General features: G+C 38.8%; 1 protein-coding gene across 1 annotated transcript in view; it reads right to left on the bottom strand.

The window, feature by feature from the left end:
* The window catches only part of CD46 (CD46 molecule), a 53546-nt gene that overhangs the window by 9377 nt on the left and 19347 nt on the right, over positions 1-24822 (bottom strand). The window contains 3 exon segments of the mRNA XM_058539762.1: positions 446-490; positions 11170-11217; positions 23911-24093. Coding sequence (XP_058395745.1) covers positions 446-490; positions 11170-11217; positions 23911-24093 — 276 coding nt within the window.

Here is a 24822-nt window from a genome sequence, read left to right as displayed (position 1 = left end):
CTTTGTATTTCATTTAATTGTCACAACTATACTTCATTATTTTCTTTAACACAAATTGTGTGAACTATGTGAGCCTACACAAAGTGTGCTACACCAGCCGGTTATAGAAAAACCTCACCCAACTTATAGTATTTTAAGGCTTGTGTATTAAAGATATGAATACAAAGAAAATTTATCCACAAACTGTCATCCCAAAATAACACTATCACATGGAAAGCAAGTTATGTTTTATATATTTTAACCTATGTATAACCATAGCATTTAAGAAAGTTACTTCCCCTTGCTAGGAATCCTAACGTGGGGGACCTCTTAAGAAAGGTATGATCTGCAGGTGTCTACACATACTACCGATTCCAGGTGTTTCTGCAGTAAAATTGAAATATGATATTTCCATGTAGAACTCTAGGGTCTAATAATGCAGGAATATCAGTAACCCAAATAATACCTAAATGTTCCTTCTTAGGTGGTGGTAATTCATCAGTGGGATGTGCTGGTAAAAAAAAAAAACAATGGAAATAAGTAAAAAAAAAAAGTAGAAGAAAAAATTATGAAGATTAAATAGTGCTAAAGTCATAGGTTTGATTTTTTTGCCTTTGTACTAAAGTCCTTATAACTTCATTTTCCTTATATAAATTACATTAATTCTTCTCATTAAAAGTAGTATCACAAAATATTAAGTTAATATTTATGCTTCATTTTCCTTATATAAATTATATTAATGCTTCCCATTAAAAGCAGTATCACAAAATATTATAAGTTTATATTTAATGTCATCAGCATTCTTATTCCTGTCCAGTAACATTTCCTGTGACAATTCTGTGGTACAGCAAGCAAATTTATCATTAGTGTACTGTCAAAATTAGCCTGTGGATTCAGTGTGATTTTCCTTAAAATAAAAAGATATAGGAGGGCTTAATAAACGATTTAGAAGTTCATCTGCAATAGAAGGAAACTTCAACATAATAAAGGCCGTTTATGAAAAACTCATAGCTAACATCATCCTCAATGGTGAAAGACAAAGTTTTTCCCTTAAGATAAGGAACAAGACAGGATTCCTGTGTTTGTCTCTTCCATTCAACATACTATTGGAAGTTCTAGTCAGAGCAATTAGGCAAGGAAAAGAACTTAAAAGCATCCAAGTTGGGAAGGAAGAAACAAAATGACCTCTGTTCCAGATGACATGTTCTTTTACACAGATAATTCTAAAGATATAAACACGTGTGCACATGCACACACAAACACAAACCTGGCAGAATAAATGAATTCAGCAAAGTTGCAGGCTACAAAATCAACACACAAAAATCATTTGCATTTCTATATACTAACAATGAACAATCCAAAAATGAAATTTAAAAAAACAATTCCATTTATAATAGCATCAAAAAGAATAAAATACTTAGGAATAAACTTAACCAAGGAGGTGAAAGACTCATATAGTGAAAACTACAAAACACTGCTGAAAGAAATTGAAGAAGACATAAATAAATGAAAAGACATCCTGTGTTCATGGATTGGAAGACTTAGTTTTGTTAAGATGTTAATATCACACCAAGCAATCTACATGTTAAATGCAACCCCTATCATCTTGAATATGCATTTTGCAGAAATAGAAAAATCCACCCTATAATTCGTATGAAATCAAGGGACTAGGAAAAGTCAAGACAACCTTGAAAAAGAAGAATGAATTTGAAAGGACTCACACATCCTGATTTTAAAACTTCCTAAAAAGCTACAGTACTCAGAACAGAGTGGTACTTGCATAAAGACAGACACACAGACCAATGGAATAGAATAGAGGACCCAGAAATTAACCCTCGCATATATGGTCAAATGATTGTCCACAAAGGGTGCTAAGAACATTCAATGAGGAAACAGCAGTCTTTTCAACAAATGGTTCCTGGAAAACTGGATACCCACATGCAAAAGAATGAAGTTGGACCCTTATCTTACACCATATACAAAAATTAATTCAAAATGAATCAAAGAACTAAACTTAAGAGCTAAAACCATAAAACTGTTAGAGGAAAACATAGAGGGCAAGCTTCACGATGTTGGATCTGGCAATGATTTCTTGGCTTGGATGTGACACCAAAAGCATAGGCAATAAAGGAAAAAATAGATAAAATGGACTTCCTCAAAATTAAAAAATTTGTGCATCGATGGACATTATCAATAGTGAGAAGGCAATCCACAGAATGGGAGGAAACATCTGCAAATCATATCTCTGACAAGGGATTAATATCCAAAATATACAATGACCTCCTCAACTCAATAATAAAAAAACAACCCAATTCAAAAATAGGCAAAGGACTTGAACAGACATTTCTCCAAAGATGATAATATAAAAGACCAATAAGCCCATGAAAAGATAATCACTAATCATTAGGGAAATGCAAATAAAAGCCACAATGTGATACTACCTCACATATATTAGGATGGTTATTATCAAAAAACAGAAAATATTAGTGTTGGCAAAGAAGTGGAGAAATTGGAACCTTTGTGCATCACTGGTGGGACGGTAAAATGGTGCAGCCACTGTGGAAGACACGATGGTTGTCCCTCAAAAGCGTAAACACAGAATTACCATATAACACAGCAATTCTACTCCTACGTATATATACCCCAAAATTGAAAACAAGGACTCAGATACTCGAATGCCAATATTCAGAGAAGCATTATTCAGAATAGCCAAAAGGTGGGAACAACTCAAGTGTCTATCAACAGTTGAATGGATAAACTAAATGTGGTATATACAAACAATGGAATATTATTCAGCTATAAAAAGAAATAAAGTTCTCATATATGCTACAAGATGGATGAATTTAAAAACATTATGCTAAGTGACATAAGCCAGAAGTGATTCCACGTCTGTGAGGAACTTAGGATAGTCAAATTCATAGAGATAGAAAGTAGAATAGTGCTTACCTGCCTGGGGAATGGCGAGTTATTGTTTAATGGGTATAAGATTCAGTTTGAGATGATGAAAAAGTTTTGGGGATAGAAAGTAGTGATGGTTGCACAACGATGTGCATGTACTTAATGCCACTGAAATGTACACTTAAAAGGGTTAAAATGGTAAAAATAAAAGCTGATCTTGAAAAATTAACATAGAAGAGTAGCCTGAACATTTCTGAAAAGGAAGTGTTCTACCAGATATTAAACATATCTTAGAACTATAGTGAGAAAAAAAACAATTCGGTGCTGGCACAGGATTAGACACAGTTCAAGGGAACAGGAAGGCGAGTGGAACACCTGTGAATTTAATGTATGATAAAAACTGGCACTTCAAAACAGTTGGAGAGAAAAACTTATTCAACAAAGTGTGCACTTAGCCATTGAATGGGGCAGGTGACGTGGAGAGGAAACCTATCTCATTCCATGCACCATAATGAATTTCGGATGTACCAATGCTTTAAATGCAAAGAATGAAAGCAGAAAGCATGGTTGAAATATTTATATAATTTAGCATCAGGAAGACCTAAAACTTTTATAAAAAAGACATAACACTCACAGCCTTTAGGGAAAAGATCGATACATCCAACTACCTATTAATGTAAAACTTCTACACGTACAAATGACCACTGATGAGAGAATAGTTAAATATAATATATATTAGAGTTATCACTAAAAAGGATGGGAATACATCTACATAAAACTCACGTCATTAAGTTGAAAAAGTGCAAGTTTCAGAAAAATATGAACAGCATGATGCCATTTTTGGTTAAGAAAAAAGAAAAAATGCCAAAAATGCCAATATACGTATATAGCTACACATATAAGGATGTTGATGTATAGAAACAGATAAAAAGATACCCTAAACTATTAAGTGATTAACTTGGGTAAAGGACTAGAGAAAGAGAAGGAGAACTAATCTTCTACTCTGTATACTTTTGTAATGTTTGAAATTTTACCAATTTATATTCATATACTATTTATGGAATTAAAAGTTAGAAAAAGCAATCTATATCCAATAGTATAAAAATGTTAAAAGAAACCTGACGAATAAAAATAAGGCAAAGGACAAAAAACTAGGAAAAAAGGTTCTTTCAAGTTAAAAGGGCTTTAAGTTATTGTGAGTTCTGACAACAAGAAAAATATTTTAGAGGCGGAGTCAAGATGGCGGCGTTAAGCAGACTTGGAACTCACCTCCTCCCATGGACACAGCCAATTTACAACTACTCGTGGAAAAATTACCCCTGAGACAGAACTGAAAACCGCATAAGAGGAACTCCTGCAACAATGGACAATCCTCACTGAGGTAGAAGAGGCAGAGACTCCCTTCTGGAGAGGAAAAACGCCGCCTTCACAAGCCGCCAGCTTCACGGCCGCGGGGAGCAGCTCACAGGTGCGCAGCCTCCCTGGAGGGGCAGGGCCCTGAGCCGGGAGCGCCCCCGCTGTGGGGATTTTGTGGACCCAGCACAATCGAGTCCAGCGGCATAATACCCGACTGTGCCTGCTACTAAAACATTGGGGAGTACCCCCAGAAAACCCCGTTCACAAAGAAACTAAAACTGGCTCTTAAAGGGCCCACGCGCAAACTCACCCGTTTCAGAAAGCATCCTAAAATCACCAGAAAGAAAGGTGCACAGTGCTGTGGTGAAAAGAGACTCACCTAATAGGCCCTGAGTGCATCTTGGTGAGGGGTGAGACCTCTCCAGGGACTGGGACATTGGCGGTGGCCATTGTTGTGGCCCGGTGTGGGTGTGCTGACACAGATGCCATTGGAGTTCTCCCTGAGGCCTGCTAGCCCAGGGTCTGCCCCACCCGCTAGAGCACCCATTTAATTCAGCTCAGCCAGGGCAGGCAGCCCACCCTAGAGACTGGCCCCACCCAACAAGCCCTCAGGCAACTTGTGGGCCTGCATAGATTGGTGACTGGATTCTCTGCAACCTGGCAACTGAGCCGACTTGAGCGGGGCAGGGTGTGCACAAGGAGCGGGTGGAGAGTGTGGGGCGGTGGCGGAGTGTGTGGGGGCTCCCACCGTGGAGAGACTGGGTCTGCTTGGGGAGGTCGGGGCGCTCACACGGGGCAGGACTGTGTTGACCGTGTGTGTGGAACTGTGGGCGGCAGGGTTTGTCAGCTGCAGAAGACTTGTGCTTCTCAAAGACCCACATAGGAGGTTTGCCCCACCTTCCAAAGCCTGAAACGATTGGGTGCTCCCGTGCCTGAGGCCAGCCCCACCCAGCTGCAATCCTCAGAGAGCTGACAAGAGACCTAATAGGCTAGAGGCTTACAGCAATTGTAAGGCCCTGAGCCTAACAACCTGCCACGCTGGGGGCCTACTCACTTAAAAGAAATACTGCAACACAAATGTGGTATTAGAACTTGCAGCCAACTGTGCTGGGGCTCCCCACACCTGATAAAGAGACTGAAGGGCCCACAACAACTACAAGCAGCTGAGCATTACAACAGCTGGCCAGGAGCATAACTCAGCCTCCCTGGGTGCCTACAGGGACAGCAAACAGGCCACAACAGAAGGACACACGTAGCCCACATAGGGGTCACCCTTGGAACATTGAGAACTGAGGGAAGCACACTGGAAGCCTAAGGCATCACTTACATAAGGTCACCTATCCAAGAGCAGGAGATGTAGCTGAACTACCTAATACGTAGACACAAGCACAGGGAAAGAGGCAAAATGAGGAGGCAAAAGAATACATTCCAAGTAAGGGAACAGGACAAAACCCCAGAAAAGGAACTAAGTGAAACAGAAATGAGCAACCTACCTGACAGAGAGTTCAAACTAAGAGGGTTAAGGATGCTCACTGATCTGGGGAGAAGAATAGATGAACTCAGTGAGAATGTCAACAAAGAAATGGAAGATATAAAAAAGAACCAATCAGAAATGAAGAATACAATACTGGAAATGAAAAATTCATTAGAGGGACTCAAAAGCAGAGTAGAGGATACAGAAGAATGGATCTGTGAGCTGGATGAAAGACTAGAAGAAATTACCCAAGGTGAACAGGTAAAAGAGAAAAGAATTAAAAAGAGTGAGGACAGTCTAAGGGACCTCTGGGACAACATCAAGCGCACTAACATCCGTGTTATAGGTGTCCCGGAAAGAGAAGAGCGAGACAAGGGGGCAGAGAATCTATTTCAAGAAATAATAGATGAAAACTTCCCTAACCTAAGGAAGGAAACAGACATCCAGGTACAGGAAGCACAGAGAGCCCCAAACAAGATAAACCCAAAGAGGCCCACACCAAGACACATCATAATCAAAATGTCCAGAATTAAAGATAAAGAGAGAATCCTAAAAGCTGCAAGAGAATGTCAAGTTACATACAAAGGAAACCCCATGAGGCTATCAGCTGACTTCTCAGCAGAAACCTTACAGGCTAGAAGAGAATATTTAAAGTGCTAAAAGGAAAAAACTTACAGCCAAGAATACTCTACTCAGCAAGGTTATCATTCAAAATGGAAGGAGAGATCAAAATTTTCCCAGATAAGCAAAAATTAAAGGAGTTTGTCACCAAGAAACCAGTGCTACAAGAAATGTTAAAGGGACTGATTTAAGGGGAAAAGAGAAGACCACAAATAGGAAAAATTATCTATTTCCATGATTAGAACGTAATGGATACAAATACACAAAACAGAGGTTAGATATGATATCAAAAACATAAAAGGAGGGAGGAGGGGAGGTAAGAGTACAGCTTTCAGACAGAGGTCAAACTAAAGTGACCATCAATTCTGTATAGAAGAAGAAAGGAACAGAGAAGGACTACTAAAACACTGAGGAAAAAAAAAAAAGTTAAAAAATGGCAGTAATTACATACTTATCAATAGCTACTTTAAACGTCAATGGACTAAATGCTCCAATTAAAAGGCATAGGGTGGCTGACTGGTTAAAAAAACAAGACCCATATATGTGCTGCATACAAGAGACACACTTCAGACCTAAAGACACTCACAAACTGAAAGTGAAGGGATGGAAAAAGATACTCCACGCAAACGGCAATGAAAAGAAAGCTGGGGTAGCAGTACTCATATCAGACAAAATAGACTTTAAAACAAAAACTGTAAAAAGAGACAAAGAAGGGCATTACATAATGATCAAGGGAATAATCCAACAAGAGGATATAACACTTGTAAATATCTACGCACCCAATGTAGGTGCACCTAAATATATAAAGCAATTATTAACAGACATAAAAACAGAAATAGACAGTAACACAATAATAGTAGGGGACTTTAACACTCCACTTACACCAACAGATAGATCATCCAAACAGAAGATTAATAAGGAAACACTGGCCTTAAATGACACACTAGAACAGATGGACCTAGTAGATATATACAGAGCATTCCATCCAAAAACCAAAGAATACACGTTCTTTTTAAATGCACATGGAACATTCTCCAGGATTGATCACATATTAGGCCACAAAACAAGTCTCCATAAATTTAAGAAGATTGAAATAATACCAAGCATCTTTTCTGACCACAACGGTATGAAACTAGAAATCAACTATAGGAAGAAAATCAGAAAAGCCACAAATACGTGGAGATTAAACAAAATGCTACTGAACAACGACTGGGTTAACAAAGAAATCAAAGAAGAAATCAAAAAATACCTGGAGACAAATGAAAATGAAAATACGACATGACAGAATTTATGGGATACAGCAAAAGCAGTTCTAAGAGGGAAGTTTATAGCGATACAGGCCTATCTCAACAAACAAGAAAAATCTCAAATAAACAATCTAACGATGCACCTAAAGGAACTGGAAAAAGAAGAACAAACCAAGCCAAAATCAGTAGAAGAAGGGAAATAATAAAAATCAGAGCAGAAATAAATGAAATAGAGACCAAAAAAACAATAGAAAAAATTAATAAAACCAAGAGCTGGTTCTTTGAAAAGATCAACAAAATTGACAAATCTTTAGCTAGACTCACCAAGAAAAAAAGAGAGAAGGCACAAATGAGTAAAATCAGAAATGAAAGAGGAGAGGTTACAACAGACACCTTGAAAATACAAAAGATTATAAGAGAATACTATGAAAAGCTATATGCCAACCAATTCGACAATCTGGAAGAAATGGATAAATTCTTAGAATCATACAACCTTCCAAAACTGGATCAAGAAGAAGTAGAGAATTTGAATAGACCAATCACCAGTAAGGAGATCGAAACAGTAATCACAAACCTCCCCAAAAATAAAAGTCTAGGACCAGACGGCTTCCCTGGTGAATTCTACCAAACATTCAAAGAAGACTTAATACCTATCCTTCTCAAACTCTTCCAAAAAATTGAGGAGGGGGGGAAGCTCCCTAACTCATTCTACGAAGCTGACATTACCCTGATACCAAAACCAGACAAGGACAACACAAAAAAAGAAAATTACAGGCCAATATCACTGATGAACATTGATGCAAAAATCCTCAACAAAATACTAGCAAATCGCATACAACAATATGTTAGGATCCCGGGCGTGCACTGATGCACCGCTTCTCCAGCCATGCTGAGGCCGCGTCCCACATACAGCAACTAGAAGGATGTGCAACTATGACATACAACTATCTACTGGGGCTTTGGGGGAAATAAATAAATAAAATTAAAAAAAAAAAAACAATATGTTAAAAAGATTATACACCATGATCAAGTGGGATTTATTCCAGGGATGCAGGGATGGTTTAACATTCGCAAATCAATCAACGTAATACACCACATTAATAAAATGAAGAATAAAAATCACATGATCATCTCAATAGATGCAGAGAAAGCATTTGACAAGATACAGCATCCATTTATGATAAAAACTCTGAATAAAATGGGTATAGAAGGAAAGTACCTCAACATAATAAAGGCCATATATGAGAAACCCACAGCTAATATCATCCTCAATGGTGAAAAACTGAAAGCCATCCCTCTAAGAACAGGAACCAGACAAGGATGCCCCCTGTCACCACTCCTATTTAACATAGTACTGGAAGTCCTAGCCAGAGCAATCAGGCAAGAGAAAGAAAGAAAAGGGATCCAAATTGGAAAGGAAGAAGTGAAACTGTCACTATTTGCAGATGACATGATTTTATATATGGAAAACCCTAAAGAATCCACCAGAAAACTTTAGAAGTAATAAACGAATATGGTAAAGTTGCAGGATACAAAATCAACATACAAAAATCAGTTGCATTTCTGTACACTAACAACGAAGTAGCAGAAAGAGAAATTAAGAATACCATCCCATTTACAATTGCAACAAAAAGAATAAAATACCTAGGAATAAACTTAACCAAAGAGGTGAAAGATCTGTACACCGAAAACTATAAAACATTTCTGAAAGAAATTGAAGAAGACACAAAGAAATGGAAAGATATTCCGTGCTCTTGCATTGGAAGAATTAACATAGTTAAGATGTCCATACTTCCTAAAGCCATCTATAGATTCAATGCAATCCCTATCAAAGTTCCAACAACATTTTTCACAGAAATAGAACAAAGAATCCTAAAATTTATATGGAACAACAAAAGACCCCGAATAGATAAAGGAATCCTGAGAAAAAAGAACAAAGCTGGAGGTATCACACTCCCTGATTTCAAAATATACTACAAAGCTATAGTAACCAAAGCAGCATGGTACTGGCACAAAAACAGACACACAGATCAATGGAATAGAATCGAAAGCCCAGAAATAAACCCACACATCTATGGACAGCTAATCTTTGACAAAGGAGCCAAGAACATACAATGGGGAAAAGAAAGTCTCTTCAACAAATGGTGTTGGGAAAACTGGATAGCCACATGCAAAAAAATGAAAGTAGACCCTTACCTTACACCATACACAAAAATTAACTCCAAATGGATTAAAGACTTGAATGTAAGACCTGAAACTATGAAACTTCTAGAAGAAAACATAGGCAGTACGCTCTTAGACATCGGTCTTAGCAACATCTTTTCAAACACCACGTCTGACCGGGCAAGAGAAACAACAGAAAAAATAAACAAATGGGACTACATCAAACTAAAAAGCTTCTGCACAGCAAAGGAAACCATCAACAAAACGAAAAGACAACCTAACAATTGGGAGAAGATATTTGCAAACCATACTTCTGATAAGGGCTTAATCTCCAAAATATATAAAGAACTCATGCATCTCAACAACAAAAAAACTACCAACCCAATTAAAAAATGGGCAAAAGACCTGAACAGACATTTCTCCAAAGAAGATATACAGATGGCCAACAGACACATGAAAAGATGTTCAAAATCACTAACTATCAGGGAAATGCAAATCAAAACTACAATGAGATATCACCTCATGCCCGTCAGAATGGCTATAATTAACAAGACAGGAAACAACATGTGTTGGAGAGGATGTGGAGAGAAGGGAACTCTCATACACTGCTGGTGGGAGTGCAAACTGGTGCAGCCACTATGGAAAACAGTATGGATATTCCTCAAAAAATCAAGGATAGAACTACCATATGATCCAGCTATTCCACTACTGGGTATTTATCCAAAGAACTTGAAAACACCAATTTGTAAAGGTACATGCACCCCTGTGTTCATTGCAGCGTTATTCACAATAGCCAAGACTTGGAAGCAACCTAAGCGCCCATCAAGGGACGAATGGATAAAGAAGCTGTGGTATATATACACAATGGAATACTACTCAGCCATAAGAAACAATGAAATCCAGCCATTTGTGACAACATGGATGGACATTGAGGGTATAATGCAAAGTGAAATAAGTCAGAGGGAGAAGGTCAAATACCGTATGATTTCCTTCATTAAGTAGTAGATAATAACAACAATAAACAAACACATAGGGACAGAGATTGGATTGGTGGTTACCAGAGGGGAAGTGGGGAGGGAGGAGGGTGAAAGGGATAATTCGGTACATGTGTGTGGTGATGGGTTGTAATTAGTATTTTGGTGGTGAACATGATGTAATCTATGCAGAAATAGAAGTACAATGATGTACACCTGAAATTTTTACAATGTCATAAACCAATGTTACTGCAATAAACAAAAAATTAAAAAAAAAAAAAGAAAAATATTTTAGAAACTAAATAGAAAAATGAGCAAAGGACATGAATAAATAAATGTAGACCAAAAAATCTTCAGCTTCATTGATAAAGAAAAGCAGATTAAAATATGACGTCATTTTTCAGCCATCACCTTATAAAGTTCTTAACAAGATCAGTAGGATAAAGAGTTAGCGTACCCGGATGACTTAAAATTGGGGGCCTGGTTGTAGGAGAAGATGTGGAACCTTAGATTCAATTCAACAGCCTTATCAATACAAAATTATGAATTTAATTTTGATTTTTGATATTTTTAAAGAGATTATTTCTCAAAATGGAAAATATACATACTTTCTGATATTGCAATTCTACTTCTGGGAATTTAACCTAAATATATATTTGCACAAGCACACAAGAATGTATGCATAACAATGTTCACTATAGCTTCATATTTTATAATGGAAATCCTAGAAGTTAACTAATAATAAATCATAAAAATAACGTGTTCAGAATAAACATATGTATTTTTTAAAGAAATTACAACCCAAGTAGTATCATACTACATAATTTGTATCCTTTTCTTTTCCACTTAGTATTTCATGGACATTTTTTCATATCAGCACAATCAGATCTACCTTATCACCATTATATGTTGCTACTTATCCTTTTTGTATAGTCTTTCTCCGATGATAAAAAATGATTGACAGTCCTATGAGGAATTTTGATTTTTGATATTTAAGAAAAGATCACTGCAAGTTTATCCTCTTTGTAAACTTTTCCTCACAATCAGTTCTCTCTTCTTTCAAACACTAAACTGTATCAGTGTTTAATAAATCCTTATGAAATGCTTATGGGCAACTCTTTCAAAAAAGCAAATCAACAAACACAGAATACCACAGAGCACATACCCACTAGGAGCATCTGAGTAAACAGGGATAGGTCAATGGGTATAAATTTCATATGCAATCTTAATATATCAGTCCACCAAAAAACCATCTCTTGCCCCCCAAAACCTCATAGCACTCAGGTAAGTACTCAAGGAGGCTACCAGGTACCAGGTTACAAGAATTACAAAAAGGTGTTCTAATTACCATATTAACATCCATAATTCCCCTCAATCCTTTAAATATTAGGGTCATAGGAAATACACCAACAAGATAGAAGCCAGTAATTGAGATTTGTTTGAGTTCAACACCCTCATTAAACAAGGGGAAACTACAGGAATGGTGTTATGTGAGTAAGCAGAACCAAACTAGGACCCTGGACGAGGTCTGCCCAGGCTAAAGCTCTTCCCACTGTTCCTGCTGTCTCTTGCTTCTGCTGCAACCAAAGAGAAGACAGAGATAGCGGCACTGGAATCAGGAAGATAATTCCTTCCACCATCTCAAAATCATCTCTCAAGTCTTAAGCTCAGCAGTTGAGAAGGAGTCCCTGCAAGAAATCCTCCATTTCACTTCAATAAATAAGGACTCTTCCTGCCTTTCAGTTGCTATGAAATTCAGTTTCTTTTGCCAAATTAAACTGCCCAGTAAAGATAAAAGAATAATGACATGGGGGGAGGTCGAGGGGCAGTATAGGGGAGCAAAATTTGCCACCCCAAAATGTGTCTCTTTGGCATGAGGATTATTTTAGGCTGATTAATTTAAGAAACAGAAGATGTGCAGAATTTTTCTTTCAACTTCCCCCTTAACTGCTTAAAAAAATTTCAATAGAGGGCCTGTTCCAGGAAGACTGCTGTCATCAGAGATCACTCCCAAGAATGTGAGCGAGGTACGGCAGACTCAGCCAGGCCTGCTTATTCCAAGTCCTCTCTGTGTCCCTTTGTCTCTGCAAGGCATGCCAAACATTTGTTTACCAAACATTTGTTCTTCCCATCTTCCTGTAAACTGTCTTCCTGTCCTTTGAAGTCCCAGACCCCTACCCCTCTTCTCCGCAGCTCAGGATGGCATATAAGCCTGACATAACTGCCTGCCTGCCTGTAGGTCTCAATTCTTATGGGGCCCTTGTACATAATTAAATTTATTTTTCACCTTTAATCTGTCTTATGTTTGTTTAATTATCAGACCAGCCAAAGAACCTAGAAGGATATAAGTTACATTGTTCCTCCCCAACAGTTGGTGTAGTTGGCAGGAGATAGCTCACTGGTTAGACAGTGCTCACTATGGGGCTGCTGCAGCTGAGAGATCCTGGGACCTCTGACAAGCACTGGCAGAAGGTAAGAATTCTTACCATGTCAGTCTCCCAGCTCTCTACCTGCAGGGTCTGGTGGAAGCAAGAGTGGTGGGAGTCCTTTTTCCTTTTCTCCATTTAGAGTAGCAGGAGAAAATATTTTTGGAACTAGTTTCTTGGGTATAGCGACGCTGGTAAAGATTTGTTATAAGTACTCTTGTTTTTTTTTTTGCTGAGGAAGACTGGCCCTGGGCTAACATCCATGCCCATCTTCCTCCACTTTATATGGGACGCCGCCACAGCATGGCTTGCCAAGCAGTGCATCGTTGCGCGCCCGGGATCCGAACCGGCGAACCCCAGGCCACTGCAGCACAGCGCGCACACTTAACCGCTTGCGCCACCGGTCCGGCCCCAAGTACTCTTGGTTTTTATTGATCCTTTTCCTCCCAGAGACAGTCACTATTTTTCTTTGTCTCTGTCTGTTGTGTCGTTTGTCATAAGAATGGAAACCATGAGGTAGAACACAGGTATAGGTCCTATAAGTCTGCTGTTCCAGCTGGCCTCACAGACTGGTGAGTTCACAGTTCTCACCAGACTGGTGTCTATTTAGACAAACTTTGCTGTGGGTTAACGTGCACATGAAGTAAAGGCTGTTGGTAAGGGACATCCTGGAAACACTAGTTTGACTTCAAGAAACTCAAGACTTAGCTAAAGCTGTTAATGCGCATATAAGAAGAACCAGATGAGGTTTTCCTTTCGTCTTGTTCTATGTCTTGAGAGCTTGGCTTTTTTTTTTTTTTTTTTTTGATGTTTTAATGGTTTCCAACATTGTGAAATTTTGGGTTGTCCATTTTTGTTTGTCCATCACCATATATATGACTCCTTTCACCCCTTGTGCCCACCCCCCACCCCCAATGCCCCTGGTAACCACAGTCCAGTTTTCTCTGTCCATGTGTTGGTTTTATATTCCACATATGATTGAGATCATACAGTGTTTGTCTTTCTCTTTCTGGCTTATTTCACTTAACATAATACGCTCCAGGCCCATCCATGTTGTTGCAAATGGGACGATTTTGTCTTTTTTTATGGCTAAGTAATATTCCATTGTATATATATACCACATTTTCTTAATCCAATCGTCAGTCAAGGGATACTTAGGTTGCTTCCACTTCTTGGCTATGGTGAATAATGGAGAGCTTGGCTTTTTGATGACTGAAAATATTCTCTCTGGTCTCCACCAGCTGGAAGGTACACGTACCAACCTGTATCTTGGTGGCCAGTCGAACAGCCTGGGGTTCCAAGACATGAAGTTATAAGCAGCACTCTCTTTGTCTGACTGTGCCAGCTCTCAGGAGAGTTTGTCATAAGGGGTCCCATCCATAAGGGGTTTTGTTGTCTCACACTTCATTGTTTTGTTAGTGCTAGAAAAAGTCTCATTCCAGTAGCACTTGCCCAGTGTCACAGATTAGCAGGTCTGTGACTGGAGGTGTCTCAAATTCTCATGGGAAACCAGAGACACCATTTTCACCACACCATTCTTACTGCCTATAACAATGAAGGCTTTTGCTGTCTTAGGGTAATTTTGAGAATGAACTTTCTAGATCTTCTGAGGGCTGCATCTTTTGCACTCTACTTTGGGAAGCCTCTTACATCCATGGTTAAGCGATAAAAAGGCTTATTGGTTTGAGTCGTTATTGAGGTTAACAGATCCTACTCATCAATGGCCAGACAATAGATCGTCTGAATTGGAAAAACTTCTACATTAAAAAAAAAATTTTTTTTTACTTTTTAATTGTTTAGGAGGTCTCATCCTAAACAATTGTCTCATTGGTACCTACGGAATGTCCAAATTGAAGTGCGGATACAAAGAAGTATAATGGCTAGCTGTAAGGACTCCCTTAATAAGCTGAAAGAACAGAAATTAGACTTAGAAGAAAAATTAAAGTCCCCATACAACATAAATTCCTCTTCTTAAAATCCGGCCCGGTCTCTTCAGCAAACTCTCTTAGCTCCCAAAACTCCTCCACTCTCCCCAGAAAATCCTTTAAATTTTTATTTATTTATTTTAGCTTCCGTTTTCATACAAGATTTACAGAGAGCACTCTGGCTTGATCTCTAAGCCTAGAATATATAAGTTACTCATGTAAATAATACAAACCAGGACATAAATTTAACAGAAGCACCCAGGACGGACAATAAGGCTCAGGTATAAGGCTTGTTTTGCAGGGCTCTATAATTAGGCTCTGCCAGCTTCAGGCCTTCCTCTGCAATGTCTTTTTGCAGATATATCCTAGGTGGGGGTTCAAAATGGCAGTGTAGGAAGAGCCTGAACTTACCTCTTCCCACAGACACAACAAATATACAATTACATATGGATCAATTCCACCTGAAAGAGACAGAGCTAGTGGAACACCTGTTCCACAACCAAGGAGAAACAGGACCACATCAAGATGGGTGGGAGAGGCAGAGAAATGCTCTTGCAAAATACCCCACCCCCGGCGTGGCAGCACACGATGGGGAGGGATCTCACCAGACAGGTGCTTCTCCTAGAGGAGGGAGGGGTCAGCGCCCCACATCAGGCATCCCAGCCCTGGGGATCGGCACGGGAGAAAAGAGCCCCCAAAATGTCTGGCTTAGAAAACCAAGGGGACCGATGGCCAAGGGTTCCAAAGTGCTATAGGACGTTAAAATTCCCCTCTTTACGGGCTCATGTGCAATCTCACTCACCTGGAGACCCAGGGAAATAAAAGCAGTTTTAAAAGTGCCAAGACTATATGTGAAAGAGAGCCATTTGCAAATCTAAAAGCAATGGCTGGAGGGGACGGGGACAGTGGAAACACTACCTGGGGACTGAGGTGCTGGTGGGGGCCATTGTGCTTCCTACCTAAGCTTCCAGCACAGGCGGGTGAGCTCAGACATGGGGGCAAGCAGTTGTGGTACTATCCTGTTACCTTGCTAAGCCGGGAGAAATACAGCAGTTGCTGCATTCCCCTGCTCTCTGGCTGGGGTGGGCAGGTGAAAAGGAACTCGGCATTCTCCTGCTCCCTAGCTCAAGTCTGCAAGCACAGGTGGCTGGGACACTTCCCCTCCCCCTGGCTATAGCTGAAGAGTACAAGTGATAGAGGGATTACCTGGCTACCAGGCTATCGGGCAAAAGCTGATGTGACACTCCTCTGCTCCTGGGCTAGGGCTGTGAGCCTGAGCATTCTTGATACTCTCTTGCTCCCAGCCTAAAACCAGTGTGAGAGACAAGGCACTCTCCTGCAGCACCGCTGAAGTCCGTGGGCACATGCATTCAAGTCATTTTTCCCCACTGCCTGTTCTGAAGCCAAAGAGCAAGCCCTGCCCCTACACTCTCCAGCTGCCTAGCTAAAGCCAGTGGGCACGTGCAATCAACACAGGGGAAACTCTTTGGTTACCTGGCCCTGGTGGCCACGTCACTGGTGTTCCTGAGCTACAGGGGACTGTAACAATCAGAAAGACAGTTCTTGGCAGGCTACCACCACAGGGCACTGCACACTCAGCAGACTGAAACACAACCCCAGTCTTCCTTTGAGAAAGGTATATTCAGTTAGCCTGCAGCTTAATCCTGAGGGACAGGCTTCAGGTTTCCCTCATTCCTAGAGGTTAAGGAGTAACTCCCAGGGAACATAAGCAGGTAGACACTGTCCTTGCACACCCCCTTGGCCTCGCTAAAGCTCAGTGAGAGCCCCCCGGAAAGGAACCTATACACTTGTCAGGAGCCCTGACATCTGCAACTATTGCCCAGGGGACACCTCCAGATCTCTGGGGTCTAGAGGCCAGCAGGGATTACGACTGCGGGGCCCCACAAGACTATATATATTAGCACACTTTAAAAACTGCTGCCTGAGGGCCTGGCTTCCAATCAGCCTCAAACTAGGTGCTAAATGAGATTGTTCCCCTTGGAACACTGACAGGTCATGGCATGCCTGAATAAATCAGGCAGTTTAGACCACCACATCAGATCAATAGAAAACCAAGAGCTAGGGCAGGGTTGAATGGGAAGGAACATCACCTACACAAGGCCACACCTTCAAGACTGAGAGACATAGCACTTTCCCCTAATACAAAGAAACAAACACGAAGAGCCAAGCACAATGAAAAAAGGAAGAAATACGCTCCAAATGAAGGAACAAGACAAAAACGTCAGGAAAAGACCTAAATGATATGGAGATAAGTAATCTACTTGATAAAGAATTCAAAGTAATGGTTATAAGGATGCTCACAGAACTCAGGAGAAAAATGGATGAATTTTTACAGTGAGAACTTCAACAGTGTTAGAAAATATAGGAAAGAACCAATCAAAGCTGAAGAAAACAATAACTGAAATGAAAAATACACTGGAGGGAATCAGCAGCAGATTAGATGACACAGAAGTACAAATTAGTGAGCTGGAAGACACAGTAATGGAAATCACCCAATCAGAACAACAAAAAGAAAAAAGAATTTAAAAAAATGAGGATAGTTTAAGGGACCTCTGGGATGACATCAAGATTATAAACATTCACATTATAGGGGTCCCAGAAGAAGAAGGAGAGAAACGGGCACAAAAACTATTTGAAGAAATGATGGCTGAAAACTTCCCTAACCTGGGGAAGGAAACAGACATACAGGTCCAGGAAGCACAGAGAGTCCCAAACAGGATGAACCCAAAGAGATCCACACCAAGACACATTACAATTAAAATGTCAAGGTTAAGAAAGAATCTTAAAAGCAGCAAGAGAAAAAAAAAACAACTAGTCAAGTACAAGGGAACCCCCAGAAGGCTATCAGCTGATTTTTCAGCAGAAACTTTACAGGCCAGAAGTGAGTGGCTTGAAACATCCAAAGTGCTGAAAAGTAAAAATTTACAACAGAGAATACTCTACTCTGCAAGGTTATCATTCAGAATCGAAGGAGCGATAAAGAGTTTCCCAGACAAGCAAGAACTAAGGAGTTCACCACCACTAACCTGGCCTTATAAGAAATGTTAAAGGGACTTCTTTAAGAAAAAAACAAAACGCCATAACTAGAAACAAGAAAATATATGGGAAAAAAAAAACCTAACTGGTAAAGGCGACTGTATAGTAGACAGTGGATGAACCACTTGTAAAACTAGTATGAAGGTTACAAGACAAAATTAGTAAAATCTACTCTAACTACAATAAGTAGTTAAGGGATATACAGTATAAAAAGATGTAAAATATGATGTCAAAAACATAAACCATGGGGCCAGCCTCAGTGGCCTAGTGGTTAAGTTCTGCGCATTCTGCTTCGGTGGCCCAGGTTTGGTTACCGGGCACAGACCTACACTGCTCTCTGTTAGCCGCCATGCTGTGCTGGCGGCCCACATACTAAAAAATATAGAGGAAGACTGGCATGGATGTTAGCTCAGGGCGAATCTTCCTCAGCAAAAAAAAAAAAAAAAAAACTCTACACCATGGGAGGGGGTAGTAAAAATGCAGAGCTTTTAGAATGTGTTCAAACTTAAGGGACTTTCAACTTAACATAGACTGCTATATACAGAGATTGTTATATATGAACTTCATGTAACCACAGATACATCCTAGACCCCCACTCAAAGAATTCATGGCCCCTGGACAGCAGCAGATCTTTTAAATTAGAAAGCCCTTTCACCTTATTTTCAGTTTAGAGAGGCCATCCCCCAAACCTCCCCTATTCATCTCAAAATGCTTATAGACATTAAGAAATCAGCACATTGGAACAGAATTATTCTAAAATGAAGGAAAATTTTAAATAGTAACTATTCTAGATTTCTGATAATAGAGAAATATACCCCAAAAGTTTGAAGAAAACTTGGATACTTTCTCTGCTTTTGTAATATTCATTTTCTACCTATTTTTTTCTAGGACCTAAAACTGTTCTTTGAAATGCAAACTTTAGGGAGAAGTTTCTTATTAGAAGGAAAAAAAAAAAAGAGGAACTATTTGGAAGTTGAGCAAATGAAAACTTAGGGACACAAGAGTTACCTAAAACAAAGCACAATAGGACTGAGGTGACTCCTGATGCTCCCCTCTATCCTTCATTACCTGAGTGTTCCTATTTTACTAATTCTCTGTCTGGACTGCCTTTCCACTCTGAAGAAACTATTAAACAGTTACCCTTTAAAATAAAACCACCTAAGGTTGAAGGTGATCCTCCTCAGATATCTTTCACTCCTTCGTCAAAGGCCAAACCAAGGGCCATACTTAAAGAACTTCTTAAACCCAGGGAGGATTCTCAAAAGTTTCTGTAAACAAGTTACCTCCTGAGATTAGCAGATAGATAAAAAAGGCAGAAAATATGGGAGGCCACTGGTCTGACTGAACTCGTGAAAATAGCTGATATTCAGAGCCTGAAAGAATTTTTTTTTTTTGGCCTCCTCCTGTGAGCTAAAAATGAAAAAAAAAAAAAGGAAAAGAGGTCTTTTAAAAATACAAAGTGATATAAAGCCTTCCTTGCTGAAATGCTAGATTACTTGTCAAGGGCAAATACATATACATACCTGTTTCATATCAGGTCTTTTGATTATGTAAGAAGGCTAGGTCTTCTCTATTAAAAGAGCAAAGGTTTTTTTTTCAACTACTTAACTTTTTGTATTTCTCTGCGAAATCTTTAATTGTCACTATGTTTAAATGGATGACTAAGTATCGTTTCATAGTGACCTATGACCCTATTTAACCAAGTGTAAGATCTTTTGATATTTTTGACAAACTTCCCCAAATAAAATTCTAAATGAAGTTGTTGTGATCTTGAACTAACTGAAATTTTCCAGAAAGCCCCTGGAACATCTCAAAGAATCTGTTCTCTCTCCTTCTAAAAGGGAGATGTTAAACTAATTACACTTATGTGACATGTTAAATTATATGGACTAAGTCATCTTTATGTTGTATTTGTATAGGTATATGAGTGTTCCAGAAATTATGTGAAATTTCTGAATATCTGCTATGTCCTAGTATAATGTTATCAGTCATAATTCCAGTTTTTATCTTACAATGTTGTGTGTCACAGAAATAACCAAATTTCCTTGTCAATTCTCATAATGAACTTTCATCAGATCTTTAATAATGGGTATTCTTAAGTCTTTTGTCATTTACAGAGAGTTGTTGTTTTACTCTGATGCTTTTACAAAAGCATTCCTGCAAAAGTGCTTCATCTCAAAGGAGAATTCATGGAAAGAACTTTGACAAGTACAGTTTTCTGATAACTTTAAGATCATAAAACTGAACTGGGTAAGAATTTCCGAAACTGGTAGAAAACCTGGATTCAAGCATAATAAGAATTAATTACATGGGACTAAATGAACTGAGGAGGATGATTATAATTTTTTAAGACTTTTCTCTGCAACGTTGCTGATTTTTTTTAATGTTTTGATTTTCCAGATTTAAGGAACCCTTTTTCTCTTTTCTCTTAAGCTACCTAAGACTTAGAGCAATTTGGTAAAATATATACCTTTTTGAATAAAGATGAAATATTTATCTTTTTCTCTCTACCTGATTCCTCCAGAATTTGGAAACTCTCAGTGAGTATTCTTCTGTTTTCATGGCAATACAGTTATTTGCATAAGTTCAGTAAGAATCTGTTCTCCTTGTAACAGAACATAATTAGAAACATTGGTTATATTACCAAGCTTTGATTGGAATGTCATATTTGAGAGAGATATCCGTAGACTCAGATATGACTGGACAGCCTTAAGGCACTAAGATTGACTTTATGGAACCAATAAAGCCCCTTGGAAAAATCAGCCTGGTACCTTGCATACAGAGTTCCTGACAGCCTTACCAAGTGAGTAAGAAGGTCACTTTCTAGCAGATCTTGGAACCTCAGGATAATTTGGGGACCTCAAGAAGAGAGGAATTAACCCAAATCTACAGGTATTATAGGCGAAGTCTGATGGCAGGTCCATGGTTAATTTCTTAGCCAGGAAAGGATTTTAAACAGTCAATCACTATTCTTGCTGCACTTGTGTAAATAATCAGGCCAAGTTTATTGAGACTAGACTTATTCTATAAACAAATTAGTCTTACTATGGTTATCTTTGAGAAAAATGGGGGTGACAGTTGAGAAAAAATTGTTTTGGTAATACACCTTTGTTGATATCAAATTCTAGTGCTGTTCACTGTCTTTGAAGATTTTCCCTTTAAACTGGACCTGATCCTGAATTCTTCTAGTTTCCTCACATCTGGCTACAACCTTCCCAATTAACATTGCTAATTTTTTCCCACTCATTTTACTTCAGATCACTAAGGACAAAAGCTGCCCTTTTCCCTGAAGCACTGCCAACTGAATACAAATAACTTGATATAAAATTCAGAGAAATCACCACAATAGCTCAGGTTTAGACAATCTTCTTCCTGCCTGTTGCTATATGGGCCACTGAGAAAGTTTACAGGTACACCCAATGACATCATCAGAGACATTCAAACTGCAAACCAGGAAAATCTGTTAGATTGCTACTGCCTGCCCTCACTCCATCTGAAGATGCTTTGAGCCTAGAAATCGTCTTGACTCAGAAACAGGGATTATAGTCTGCTCCAATCATTAACCATTGTTTTTCTTTTGTGTCCATAGAAATACCTCTTATTAAATACCTGACTGCTGCACCATAAGCCTAACTTTGAGATCACACCTGAATCAAAGTTTAACCTGAAATAAGTTTAACATAACTGACTTATTGTCAACACTAAGGGACTAGTTGAATAAGATAGAACAAGCTACCAACTCAATTTCTGGACTGTGAAACTTTTGGGGGAAGCTTCAAAGGCTGTAAGGGAGCAAAATTTGCCACTGTAAAATGTGTCTCTTAGGCATAAGGATTATTTTAGGCTAATTATTTTTAAGAAACAAAAGATTCAGGAATTTGTTCTTTTTACCTGCCCCTTAACTGCAAAAAAGAAATTAGATTGTGGACCTGTCCCAGGAAGGGAGCTATCACCAGAGATAACTGCAAAACATATGAGTAAGATGTGGTAGACCTGGGGGCATTTAGCCAGGCCTACTTATTCAAAGTCCTCTCTGTGTCACTTTGTATCTGCATGGCATGGCAAACATTTGTTTACTAAACATTTGCTCTTCCCATCTCCCTGTAAACTGTCTTCCTCCTCTTTGAATTCTCAGAGCCCTACCTCTCTTCTCCTTAGCTGAGGATAGCATATAATAGCCTCAATTGCCTGACTGCCTGTGGGATTCATATTCTTATGAGGCCCCCATAAGTATGTCATTAAATTTGTTTTTCTCCTGCCAATCTGTCTCATGTTAATTTCATTATTAGATCAGCCTAAGAGGGTTCTAATTTCTAAGGAATTAATTTCTAAATTTCTATTTAGAAATTTCTAATTTCTAAAATTTCTAAGGAAAATTTTTCCTCTCCAACAGTAGAAATAAATTTCTTTTTCTGAAGACAGCAGAATTTCCCAGTTTAAATTGTACTGCGTAAAAAGAACTACACTGGTTGCATTCCAGGAAATGAAACATAATCCTGAACCAAGAAGATACCCTGTAAAGGTGTCAACAGATCACTTTTAAAATGAATAAAACAGTAAAGTTGATGACACAGAAAACATATATTAAAAAACAGAAGCCATGGACTTTCCTTTCCACTAATATTAATTCGAGTGATGCTATAAGTCATATGAGCTAGCTTTAAGAGATTCCTATATGCCGGGCACTGCACTAAGTGCTTTAAATGCATTCCAGGGCCGGCCCTGTGGCTTGGTGGTTAAGTGCCCGCGCTGCGATGCTGGTGGCCCGGGTTCAGATCCCGGGTGTGCATCGAGGCACCACTTCTCTGTCCATCCTGAGGCCGAGTCCCACATACAGCAACTAGAAGGATGTGCAGCTAGGACATACAACTATCTACTGGGGCTTTGGGGGGAAAAAATAAAATAAATAAAATGTTTAAAAAAAAAAAATGCATTCCATTTCCACTTTACTAACACCAAGTAAGGAAGGCATTAGATCATTTTACATATAAGGAAACACAGTGAAAGTTTATGTAACTTGCCCAAGTTGACATACCTGTTTATATATGCAGACTATGGCAAATAATTTTAGAATCACTAACTATAAGAACTAAAATGGCTGTAAATATGTTCTTCTTTTTATTACTAAAAATGATAAAAGAGTGCGAATCACCAGATATTTAAAGGATTTTGAAAAATCTAAGCAGGAAGTTACTAAACCTGAGACACTGGGAACTGGAGGGTTTGTACTGGGAGGAGTTGACACTGGAAAACAAAATAATGTAGTTTGAATCACACACTTGGGAGGTATTGCTGGCATTTGCACCAGGAATTGAAAAGATTTTTGAAAAATATAACCAGGAAATTACTAAACCCGAATGATTCAAAATCAGAGTTCTCGTACTGAGTGCAATCAGCACTGGAAAACAAAATGATAGACACTGGATCAACCACTTGGGAATTAGTGTTTATTTTCATTTATATGAATTATGCCTTTCATTCTTGACTTGTTGAGGTAAAAATTCCCATGCTTCCATTTTCCCAAAAATGGTTGCTATCCATTTTCACACGTAACAAAGCTGAACACTAAAAATTTATATACCTGTGTGATGTACACAACATGCTAAGACTCTATGAAAACATGCAAAATCGTAACAGAAGAATTCCTTGTGAATTTTTTGGGAAATGAATACCAGACAGAGTAAAATAGTAAAATTATCTTTCAATTATTCCGTACCATTGATATTTAACATCAAAGAAATAAAATCTGAGAAAGAAAAAAAAAACAAGAAGGAAGAAAACACTTTGTACCTTTAATGCACGTGGGCATAGCAGGCTCCCAAGTACTGTTAGCGCCACAGACAACAGTGTTGCTGCCATTGAGGAAAAAACCCTGGAGACATTCAAATACGACCGTTGCTTTGTAGTAAAATTTTTGTCCAAATCCTGATACCGGTTTTCCATTTTCAAGTACTGGATATACACATTTGACCACTGAAAAGTGGAGAAATTACAGAATTAATGGAAAGCTGCTTTAACAGAGCACCAGAAAAACTATGCAAAGTAGCAATTTCCAGTGGGAACAAAGAGCCAAGGAATGAAAGGCAAGATGTTAATTTAAAAGAATAAAACTTCATGTGGGCATTTTAATTCCAGGTAAACAGATTTAGAGAAATCTAATAACTTTTCCCACCTAGAATAGACTGCTATTTTAGTTTACTGGCTTTCCTACACTTTTTTCCATTACTGACAAGTTTGAGGAAAACTCTGACTATCAGATACAAATTCCAGGTAAGTTCAAAATCAACTTTAGAATCTCTTTAGCTCTAGAGATTTTTTTTAAGGTCATGCAAACACCGATTACAGTACCCTGCTTTTTGAGAAAGGTAGGAAAGACTTTTGTGAGAAGGTAATACTTGAGCTCAAATTTAAAAGTTGAAAAGAAGCTAGCCATGCAAAGATATGCAAAAAGAAAGTTCAGAGGTAGCAACAACATACACGAACTGGGATGTTCACGAAATAGAAAGGCCAGTGGAGTTAGGGCAGTGCTTCCCGAACATTTTGGCCTGCAACCCAGAGACCAAGAAACAAATTTTACGTTGTAAACCAGTATACAAGCACACAGGCCTGAAACAAAGTTAGTACTTAGCCTCCATACCAGTGTACTCTGGTATTTCCCATTCCACTCTACTTCTGAAGATGTAAACGCTGGTCATGACCCTC

This window comes from Diceros bicornis, chromosome 4 (assembly GCF_020826845.1).
Source record: "Diceros bicornis minor isolate mBicDic1 chromosome 4, mDicBic1.mat.cur, whole genome shotgun sequence".
NCBI lineage: Eukaryota > Metazoa > Chordata > Mammalia > Perissodactyla > Rhinocerotidae > Diceros > Diceros bicornis.
The sequence above is the reverse complement of the archived record's forward strand: the minus strand, read 5'-3'. Positions and strand labels throughout refer to the sequence as shown.